At 29.5% G+C, this 12,021-nt stretch overlaps 1 protein-coding gene across 7 annotated transcripts in view; it reads right to left on the reverse strand.

Moving 5' to 3' along the window:
* Positions 1-12,021, reverse strand: part of LOC123261954 (RIMS-binding protein 2) — a 24,514-nt gene continuing 12,493 nt past the window's right edge. For 6 of the 7 annotated variants that reach the window (XM_044723870.1, XM_044723871.1, XM_044723869.1 and 3 more), the window contains 7 exons: positions 10,572-10,976; positions 8,793-9,282; positions 7,926-8,335; positions 6,582-6,827; positions 6,212-6,467; positions 4,016-4,362; positions 1-789 (listed from right to left, as the gene is read on the reverse strand). In XM_044723870.1, coding sequence (XP_044579805.1) covers positions 301-789; positions 4,016-4,362; positions 6,212-6,467; positions 6,582-6,827; positions 7,926-8,335; positions 8,793-9,282; positions 10,572-10,976 — 2,643 coding nt within the window. In that variant the 3' untranslated portion in view covers positions 1-300. The remainder of the gene's footprint in view (positions 790-4,015; positions 4,363-6,211; positions 6,468-6,581; positions 6,828-7,925; positions 8,336-8,792; positions 9,283-10,571; positions 10,977-12,021) is intronic. The other variant, XM_044723872.1, reaches the window with a different exon arrangement.

Here is a 12,021-nt window from a genome sequence, read left to right on the forward strand (position 1 = left end):
TTATTATCAATAATCTATTACAAGTCGTTGACCTCACTCGATAACAAATAACCAAACGTTCCAATCAGTAATATTGGAACGATACTAAAACCATTGTCACGAGACATCGTTTGTCTCAATGACCAGTCGATTGCTTATTTTATCACGTTCTTCATGTCTCCAAGACACCTTCTTCTTCATTACTATCATCATCATCATCATCATCATCTTCTTCTTCTTCTTCCTAGTTAGTATCGGTACGTACATGATGATGATCAAAATAATGACAACGAAGAGTGGATTGTTGAAATTAACATCGACTCACTTTCCCAGTCCGAATTTCATGAATATGAGCTCTTTACCCTTGGACAGGATGTCTCCTCCAGCACTGGCTCCAGCCATTTCAGTGAACTTCTGCATGAGATTGGGCCCGGTGCTCTGGGGTTGCTGCTGTTGCTGCTGCTGATCCATAGGCTTCTGGACGTTGGGAATCACCGCGGGGATTCCCCGCATGTTTTTGGCTGCCTGAGGCCCTTGCATTGAGGGACCTTGGTTCTGCTGCTGGTACTGCTGCTGTCCTTGCTGTTGCTGGGGTTGCTGGTAGTTTTGCTGTTGATTGTAGCCTTGCTGCTGAGGCTGTTGCTGCTGCTGGTAGTTCGGGTTCTGCTGATTGTATCCTTGCTGGTTAGGTTGTTGCTGCTGTTGTTGCTGCTGCTGGTAGTCTTGCTGCTGCTGGAACTGCTGACCCTGCTGGAGACCTCCGGGCATGTTACTACCACCGCCCCGGTTGCCCGCGTTTCTCCCCCTCCCCTGTAAATTATTAAAAATTAGTTTTATTGGTTCTTTTTTGTGGCTGCCTTTTCTTCCTAACGTGCTGAGAATAAAAGTCTTTTATTATTTGCTTTTTTTTTTTTTGAATTATTCAATTTGATATATATTTGCTGGTTAGTCTATTTAGTAATTGTTAATTGCTCAAATAGTGTGTTTACTTTTACTGATAATGTTTTTTTAATGTGTGTGAGCATGTGTAAGTAAGTTGGCTAACTCAAAGCAGAAATTATGTCGTTCAGCAGACGATTAAGTTGCACACATTTAGATATTTTAGAGTACCGTTGAGGTTTACGCAAAGTTTAAGGAAGTATTCTGGTCTAAAAGCTTGAATTTGAGGTAATCTATATTATTAAGAGAATAAGTAAAATTTTGTGGCCAGTGTAATTAAGAAATGACTTTGTATCTCGTGAACTATTTACATTTTTAAAGATATAAGCTCATCCCGATGTAACACTAATCGAGACCTTTCATTTGAGTACCCACATGTCATTTTATATATATGGTATCTGTGAAATATATATAATATATAAAATATATGAAAAATTGATGTGGGTACTCAAATGAAAGGTCTTGATGAGTGTAACATCGGGGTGAGCTTATATCTTTAAAAATGTCAATAATTAAGAAATGACCTTGTATTTTGTGAACTATTGACATTTTTTAAGATATGAGCTCATCCCGATGTTACACTCATCAAGACCTTTCATTTGAGTACCCACATCAATTTTTCATATATTTATATATATTACATATATGTATATATGAAAAATATATCAAAATGCATGTGGGTACTCAAATGAAAGCTCTTGATGAATGTAACATCGGGATGAGCTTATATCTTTAAAAACGTCAATATTTAAGAAAGTACAGTGCAATTTAACAAAAGTCATTATATAATAAAGCAAAATTTTATTTATTTTTAGTTCACAAGTCACGGCAGTCGCATAGTGAATGCAAGGTTGCTAGTTTCTTAAGCGTCGCAAAAAAAGGCAATCAATATTTTCACTATTCTTTTTTTTATAAGATATTTATTAAAATGTCAAGAATACAGAAAAAAAATAATAAAAAAAATTCAAAATTCAAAAAGTTATCAGCTAAAAGCCTATAGAGAAGACTTATACCAAATTTCAAGTAATTCGGTTCAATAGAACTTGAGAAATCGTGGGTATCGTTTGAAAAAAGACAATTTCAAGACAAACGCGTTTAAAAATTCGCGTGTAAAATTTTTGAAGATAATTTGAATTTTCTTAAATCCTTCTAAAGAAATATTTTTAAAGGGTTAAGCTTTTAAAATATGAAAAAAACAATTTTTTTAAATTTATAGACCAGAATACCCCCTTTTAAATAGCATTTTAGTATAAATCGATGCAGAATACAGCGTGGAAAATTTAAATCTTAAATTTAAAGAGTTTCTTTTTAATGAATCACTAAAAAACTTATTGAAATTAAAAAGTTTTTAAAGAGTTTAATGAATAACTTCTTATTGAAATTATATTATATAAGTTTATTAAAAATGATAGAGCGTTTAATTTCATACTAAAAACTTTTCATACATTTATCGACGCTAAAGTTTTGCTATAAAGTGGCTAAATTTACCTAAAATTTTTTTATTACAAAATAAATTATTTTATCTTTCAGTTTTAATATCAGAATTTAAGAATAATAAATTTAATTAATTGCAAATTTATTAAGAGCATAAATTTTATGATTTAAATTAATTTAAAAGTTGGTTTAAATTTTCAATATTTGCTGATATATATCACTAATATTCTGCACAGATTTGCACTAAAATTTGAGTACATACTTAGCCTGGTTTAATATACATATATGTATTTATATATATATATCTAGCAGAAGGTACCGCTGGATAATAGTTACATTAGACTTTCCAGAGAAAGTTAGCGATCGTGTTGAATATTTAATACGAATTTGATTAAATTTAAACTCCGGTTTTACGTAAACAAAGTTTGATAAAAAAAAAATAATAAATTTTGTTATGTAGAGTCACAAAGCGTAAAGTCACAGAGTGCAACATGCCGTGCTGATTGACAATTTAGTTAGTTTTATTTTAAAATTTTGTTTTTAGTATTGAACAAAATTGAATAAATTAATAAAAATAAAACATTTAAGTCACTCCCTTCCATTTATACACTTGCTCACTTAATCTTCAAGCGTTATCGGTTGGGTAGCAGCCTATGTGTCACGAGATATCGAGACATGATCACACATTTGTTTTTTAAATTTACATTCATAGCAGCATAGAGATTGTGTAATCAAAGCTTAAGCTGTTGCAAAAAAATAGCAGTCGCAGAATAAATATCGAGTAGAAAAATAATATTTAAAAAATAGCGGAGAAATAAAAATAATTAAATTCTTAGTAAGTACACGGAAAGAACAAGATGACACTGGATATCATCTCAGATTATACGGAGTAAAAAAAAATTTCAGATAGTAGCTAGTATAATCCAGATTATAATGAGTATAATCCAGATATCACTGAGTATAATATGGATTTTTTTACACTGATAGAAGGATTTGTTTATAGTTAAAGATATTTATTAATATTTAACAAATCATTTATTAGTATTTAAAATAATTTGTTTGTATTTAATAAATCTAATATTCATTTATTAAATATTAATAAATATTTTTAAATACTAAGAAATATTTAAGGACTAAACAGTGGTCCTTAAAAAATTATTTGTTAAATATTAACAAATATTTTTAACTATAAACAAATCCTATCAGTATACTATCTAAAATTTTTTTTCATCACAGATATTACTGAGTATAATCTGGGATGATATCCAGTGTCATCTATACTGAGATAAAAAAAAATACTTTTACTTAATTAACAATTTCTTGGTTCAAGAAATTCGGTGACGATCAAATATTCTATTATTATTAATTATTAATTTCTGAAGAGAAGAGCATCAATATTTATCTTTGAATAATAGATAAACAAGAGAATAGCTTTATTTAAATTAAGTAAAAATTATTTCAATCGAATTAAGTTCTTGAGCTAAGAATATATGTTCTTGAAAATTTTCAAGAGCATGAATTCTTGTATCAAGAAAATTTTCTTAACAAAAATATATTTTTTTCTCAGTGTATAAAAAAAAAATAAATATGTTAGTTAAAATATATTTAATATTTTTTTTTTAATATATTATTACTTGGCAGAGGTCGCAGTGGATAGACTCACCTGCTGTTGAAGGTGAGGCGGTACGGCACCCTGCTGATGGGCCATAACGCCAACACCCGGACCACCGTGCTGATTCGACGTTGTTACAGTTGTGTAGCTGTGGTGGTTCGCTTGTTGGTACGCTAGATGCGGTGGATTGTTTTGTTGTTGATTTTGTTGTTGTTGTTGTTGTAGTTGTTGTTGTTGTTGTTGTTGTTGATGTTGTTGTGGTTGTTGTTGTTGTAGTTGTTGTTGATGTTGTTGTGGTTGTTGTTGTTGTTGTTGTTGTTGTTGTTGTTGTTGTTGTTGTTGTTGTTGTCTAGAGTCTAAGTGACAGACAGGGACAGACACAGGCACAATGCAGGCATCTAGCAACAGAGAAGAGAACAGAATCGTGTTGTCATTCATGGCTCATTCTTTCTTTTAGCTCAATTGTATTATTTCACGATAATTAATAAATAATAAAACTACATTTTTATTTATTTATTTATTAAATAATTATTAATTATTATTTTTATTAAAATAATATTTTATTATAATAATTATTATTTTAAATAATTATTATTTATTATTTTTATTAAAATAATATTTTATTATAATAATTATTATTTATCAATACTGCTGTTACTTTAGTTTATAATTAACGGATAAAATAAAATTAAACGACCAGAATTTATTGGAAAGTAGAAACAATATTTTATATCGATATAACTTTTATCTATTCTTTATTTTTTCGATGGAACTATTGATGCTTTTTTTTTTATGGAAAGAAAAATAGATAATCCATTTCACGGTGAACTAACGCAAATTATTATTATTATTTTTTTTTTATTTTTTTTATTTATTTATTAATTAATTTATTAAGTGAAAAAATTTTATTCAAATAATTGGAAAGATAAAATAAAAGCAGGAGCGATAGTTAATTAGAAAAAATAATTGATATCTTTGGCATAAATTCATCACCGTGAAATGGCATTAACAATTGTTAAATGGCCAGCATGACAACACGACACGAACGACAATCATGTGACACGACGACCATCGACCAGTTTCAGGCACACAGAAAGAAAGATATAAATATAAATATATACGTATATATCACGTCATTATATAGATATATATACGCATGAGATTCTTGTATTAGTGTACATAATAATAATAAATTATAATAATAGTAACGATAATAAAAAAAAGTATCAATAAATTGGAGCAACACGATCGCAGATTAACATTAATGTTTTTATACCTCACATATTTATCGCACAATGTTACTCATATAATAATAAATAATCGTTATATTATTTTTTTATAATTATCCAATTATTTTACTGGAATTATTATTGAGTAATTATTTCACTAAATATTTATTAAAAACTGAAGCGCAAATTTGGAATATTAAAATATTTTAAGTTGAAATTAATTTACGTTACATTAAATATAATATTGAAGTAATTTTTTAAGTTTATTATTATTATAATTATTATTATATAAGTACACTGAATAAAGCCTTAGTATACCGCATTTTGGATACAAAAATACAGAAGAAAGACAAATATGTAGTAGAGTAATGGAGCCATATAGAAAACGCTCAAAGATAGATAGACAAAAATAGAACAATATATATATATATATATATATATATATATATATATATATATATATATATATATATATATATATATAATATATGTATACATATATAACAATAGATTAATATAGATACTTAATAAAATACATCGAAAGCAGCGAATGTTATTTGCATTTGTCATGTGTCAGCATTAATTAATTCTCATATATTTAAAAATATATTTTAGCGAATGTTGTTGTTAATGTTGATAATGTTATTGCATTGTTAATGTTAAATGTCTTATTGATATAATATAATAGAGCATTAACTTAAATATGTACCTTGTAGATGAGGCATTGGCTATGAATTATTATAATAATAAATAATAAAAATCGACGGGAGAGATTTTAAATAAAAAAGACCCTTTGCCTGTCGTCTGGCACATTGAGTCTCGTGTCTTGTGTTGCTTGCCGTCTTTTACGGGTTTTTTTTTTTTTAAATAATTATTATTTATTTTTATTTCCAGTGGGAATTTTCAGCAGAATTTATTTACAATAATTAACTGACAAGATTGTTTAAAAAAAAAAATAAACGCGAAGGAATTTGATTCTAAGTCGTGGTACTGGGTGTGAATCGCGGATAAGTGTTACCTTTATTACGTCGATGTCCTGGAGGTGGTGGTTCTCGGGGTGGCGGAGGTGGACCCCGAGCACCTGGACCTTGACCTTGTCCGGGAGGTCTTCGCCCGGCTTGTGGAGGTTGTCCTTTGTTGGGACCAGCTTCTGCTAGGAAATTACTTGGTACTAGACCACGTACGCCGTCTAGTTCGCCCATGTAAAAACCGTCGTCGTCCATGTCACCGTAAACGTATATTTCATTGCCCGTTTGAAAACGCAATTCAACTTGCTACAATAATTATTTACAAGTATTAGTATTATTTATTGCAATCGATAAGATATCTGATGAGAATTGAGAAGCAAAATTGATAATAATTTTTTTTGTGCTTGAGAAAATAATTACCTCGGCGTCAACATTAGGCGAGAGAACTTGCGGATCATAGTCATAGAGCGCAATCATTTTTCTGACTGGCATGTTGGTGTATATATCACCCCACCTGTCATTCTGGCCTCTTCTGCCAGGTTGGCCTGGTCCTTGAGCACCTGGGGGAGGGTTCTTCACCTCTTCTACCATGTTGTGAGGCACAAATCCACGTCTACCCCGACATTCACCCCAGTAAAATCCGTCGTCATCTTTGTCACCGTAAACCTGGATAAAAATAGTTAATCCAATTAAATGGTGTTTATTTTTTAAAATATTAATTTTTTGATAAATTTATAAAATTTTTCAAGCTACGAAATAAATTAAAAAATCAAGAGAGAATTTATCAGACTTTAATTATTATTATAACATTGATTAAGTTTAGAATTTTTCGAAAATACAGTAAACTAGTAACCTTGCAGTTAGTATGTGTCTTATGAACTATAAATAAATTAAATTTTGCTTTATTAAATAATGACTTTTGTTAAATTGCACTGTACTTTTTTAACTATTGACATTTTTGAAGATATAAGCTCATCCCGATGTTACACTCATCAAGAGTTTTCATTTGAGTACCCACATGCATTTTTGATATATTTTTCATAAATACATATATGTAATATATATAAATATATAAAATATATGAAAAATTGATGTAGGTACTCAAATGAAAGGTCTTGATAAATGTAACATCGGAATGAGCTTATATCTTTAAAAATGTCAATATTTCACGAGATATTTGTTAAATTGCACTGTACTTTCTTAACTATTGATGTTTTGGAAGATATAAGCTCATCATGATGTTACACTCATCAAGAGCTTTCATTTGAGTATCTACATGCATTTTTATATATTTTTCATATATATATATATATATATATATATATATATATATATATATATATATATATATATATATATATATATATGAAAAATTGATGGGGGTACTCAAATGAAAGGTCTCGATGAGTGTAATGTTGGGATGAGCTTACATCTTTAAAAATGTCAATAGTTCACAAGATACAAGCTCATTTTTAATTATGTATCTAGAGATAGAGCATTTTCGAATGCAGCCTAAATACTTATTTTTTATATTTATAAAACAGGCTGCCAAAATTTACTCAACAGATAAATTTATTAAAAAATCTACTTAAAAATGGCTAAAAGCCTACTGGCTTCAATATCATCTAAAAATATTAAAATGCCTCTTGCATCTTGAATTTTTATGTAATTTTATCCTAATTAATCTCAAAAAAAAATACAAAACTCATAATTTATTAAAAATTTAACTGTCATCCCAAGATACTAGTAAATAAACAAAGTTACCTTAATAGTATCACCCTCAGAGAAGGGCAATTCAATTTCACAAGCATCAGGATTAGGTGACATTGTTGGAGGATCGTAATCATAAAGAGCGACGAACCAGCGAGCTCTTTTATTAACTTGCTGAGCGTCTGGATGATGAGGACCCTGAACAGGTCCACCTCGACCACCGCGATAGCCAGGTCCTCTGCCTCTCTGAGCCCCTTGCTGATCATAATACCCTTGGTGGTCCGGACCTCGTGGTGTTCTTCCTGGAACAGGTCTGTGAGTTCCTGGAGGGCCTTGAGGCCCTCCTTGAGGTCCGTATCTTTGGTGTCCCGGGTGCTGCTGCATTCCACGACCTCTTCTAGTAGGATCGTCTTCTTCACTGTAATTCGCTTCGCTCGCTGAGTCTTTGGTGATCTCCGGAATTCCTAAAATCCAAGTTTTAGAGTATAAATAGCTTCTGATAATCAAATCTTCGATAAACTCTTTCTTTACTGATAGAAAGATTTGTTTATATTTAATAAGCTTTATTAACTGTTAACAAATGATTTTTTAACATCATATATAGAATTTAATAAATATTTATTAACAGCTAATAAATTATTTATTAAATACGATTTATTAAATGTTAATAAATATTTGTTAAAAGTTAAAAAATATTTATTAACAATTAATAAGTAATTTATTAAGTACAATTTATTAACTGTTAATGAATAATTATTAATGGTTAATAAATATTTGTTAAATATTAATAAATATTTATTAACTATTAATAAATGTACTTTTCTCCCAAATAAATATTTATTGAATGTTAAAATATATTTATTAAATTAAATTATTAATAGTTAATAAATCCTTCTATCAGTGTTTGAAGAGCAGGCTTACCCATTTGTGAAATACTTTGTCCCGGATAAATTTCTTTATCCGAAAGATTTTCGTCAGTCTCAATGATAACCTGACCATGAGCATCGACCCTGGTGACGCCCTGGCGCCTCATGTGAGCGGGCACAGGGGCGCCGGGGAATCTCTGGGCCATCCGGTTGCCCACCATGCCCATGTAACCCTGCTGCTGGTCGCCAGGGTGCTCCATTCCCGGTTGCATGTGTGGTCCCCCGCGCAACACGCTGCAAGGAATCGCGGTAGCACAGCTGTCACTCGATTGGCTTTCCCTGCTCTTCGTTCTGACGGTGATGGCTTTTGGATTAAGGCCCATTAATTTGTGGATGTCTACTAATGCATGATCACCTGTCGGACTGTCAACGTCTGTGACCTTCTTGCCGTCCGCGTAAACCGCGTAACCGGTGACGGCCGAACCGTTTAGGGCAACAGGCTGCCAGGTCACTAGCAAAGTGCCGTCCTGCGGTCCAGCCTCCACCTAGATTCGTTCCAGATAACAATAATTCACTTTTAATTAATTCTGTTGGTTTTTTATTTTGGCTATTGCTTCATTCATTTTTATTTTTTGGAGACAAGACTACAGATCTCTTAAAAATCCCGATAAAAATTTCATTTTAAAAAAAAAAAAAAAAAAGTTGAATTTGACAGCAAACAGAAGTTTATTTAATTAAAAAAAAAAAACAATGTGATGGTCTATAAAATTTTAACTCTGAAAAAGTGAGTTTGATGGTCAATAAATCAAATTAAGTAATTAAATATTTACAACTCTCGATTGATATTGTTGCGATTTTTGCAGTTATTTTTTATATAAAAAAATTTTTTATTATTGAAATTAGAGCAAAACCTTGATTTTTATTCAAACCTTTTTTTTTATCAATCCTGTACAAAAAAAATTATTAAGTTACAAAATTTCGAAGTTAAAAAAGTATTTATTAGTAAAATTAGAAATGAAAATTAATTTAGTAGATATTTTATGATTTTAAGAATTTTTTTAACAATTAAATTATGTCAAAGAAAATAAGAAAAAAAATTGACATTTAGAAAATTAAATAAATAAAAAATGCAATTTTTTAGAAATAATTTTTCGGAGCAAATTTATTTATTAAATAAAATTAAAAAATTATCGAAAACAAAAATTACTTGTTTTAAATCGGATTTTTAAATAAATAAATTCAAAAATAAAATTTGAATTTTTAAAACTTCAACAATTAAAATTTTTCTACTTTATCCTATAAAAGTTTAGCTGAAATTTTTATTTAAAATAAAAGTTATTACCAAAAATTTTATCCCAAATATTTTGTTAAAAATAATTCTTTATTTTCTGATTAAAATAAAAAATTAAAATAAATTTTTTCCTGAATTAAAAAATGTATTTTTTATAAAAATCTTTAGTCTTGTAACCAATTATTTAAATAGAGTGATATTTAGTGCATATTCTAGTAAACCTTGATATGGACTATCATCATCCACTTTGCTTTTAAAAATTGACAATAGACTTTTACAAGCATTAATATATTGACTTCAACTACTACTATAACTACACTAGTACTAGTACTATAACTATTGCTACAGCGAGTACTATTATCATTAGTATCGTATAAAAAAGAATAATAACAATGATAAATATAATGATACAAATGATGAAGACGGAAAAAATAAATATAACTAATGGATGAAGAATAGTACGTATTGTTCATTGTGTTTTAAATGACGATGATGATGAGTAAAAATGTGGAGAGCAGAAGAAGAGTAAAAATATATCTCAACCTGGATATCGACCGGAGGATCTGGTAGACCCTTGGAGAGAGTCTTGAAGTGTACGTGACAGGCAAGATTATTGGCCAACTGAGCGTTTTGGTCCTCGAAGTGAGTGGCACGGAGATTCTTGGCTTTCACAGTGACACGGTAAATAGTCGATGGTGCAAGCCCGGTGATGGTATGCCGATAAACACCTGGCTTAACTGTCCTTACTTCAACATTGTTGACACACACTACGTGCTGGTGATTGCTATTGCTCGGGAGCCATGATATCACAGCGCTGGTCGCCGTAACATTGGATGCTTTTACGGCTGTTGGACCCAACGCGACGTCTTTTCCAATTACCATAGTGCACGCCGCGTCCCGTGATGTTCTTCTCGAGTGTGTCACCGAGCGGACACTTATTCGGTGGGGCTGAACATCAAAGGGAAATTATTAATTAAACGTACTACGGTTTAGTGGATAGCGCCGGCTATTTATAGAAGATGATATTGAAATTCTTATAATTATTATTTTTTTTTTTATCGTAATAATTATTTATGTTTAATAAATATGGGTTTCATTATCAAAACTTGGGTATGATTAGAGTTTTTAAGGTCAAGTAGACATTTTTTATAATTAAAAAAATAAAAATTGTTTTATAATTAAATAATTATGACATCTGGTAAATTTTTTAAATTTAACTTAATAAATAAATTATTATAAAAAAAATTTTTTTAATATTAATTAAAAAAAAAAATGTTTTCTAATTTTCATTCTATAAATAATGGTAAAATTAAGAAATTTGATTTTTTAAGATTTTGCTTAGCAAAAAAAATGATTAAAAAGGAAATTTTTTTAAATTGTCAGATGTAGAAATTGAAAAAAAATTATTTATAAAATTTAAAAAAATTGATCAGATTTTTTGAATATTTAAAAAATTACTAGCAACCTTGCAGCCACTATGTGAACTTTTGTTACTTTCCTTAATATTGACGTTTTTAAAAATATAAGCTCATCCTGATGTTACTCTCATCAAGAGCTTTCATTTGAGTACATGCATTTTTTGATATATTTTTCATATATTCATATATATAAATATATAAAATATATGAAAAGTCGATGTGGGTACTCAAATGAAAGGTCTCAATGAGTGTAACATCGGGGTGAGTTTATATCTTTAAAAATGTCATTAGTTCACAAAATACAAGGTCATTTCTTAATTTTCGGTATTTTTAAAGATATAAGCTCATTCCGATGTTACACTAATTGAGACCTTTCATTTGAGTACCCACATGGCATTTTTTATATATTTTACATATATGGTATTTGTGAAATATATAAATATATAAAATACATAAAAAATCGATGTGGGTACTCAAATGAAAGATCTCGATTAGTGTAACATCGGGATGAGCTTAGATTTTTCAAAATGTCAATATTTCATAAGATACAAGATCATTTCTTAATTATTGACATT

This window comes from Cotesia glomerata, linkage group LG3, assembly GCF_020080835.1.
Source record: "Cotesia glomerata isolate CgM1 linkage group LG3, MPM_Cglom_v2.3, whole genome shotgun sequence".
NCBI lineage: Eukaryota > Metazoa > Arthropoda > Insecta > Hymenoptera > Braconidae > Cotesia > Cotesia glomerata.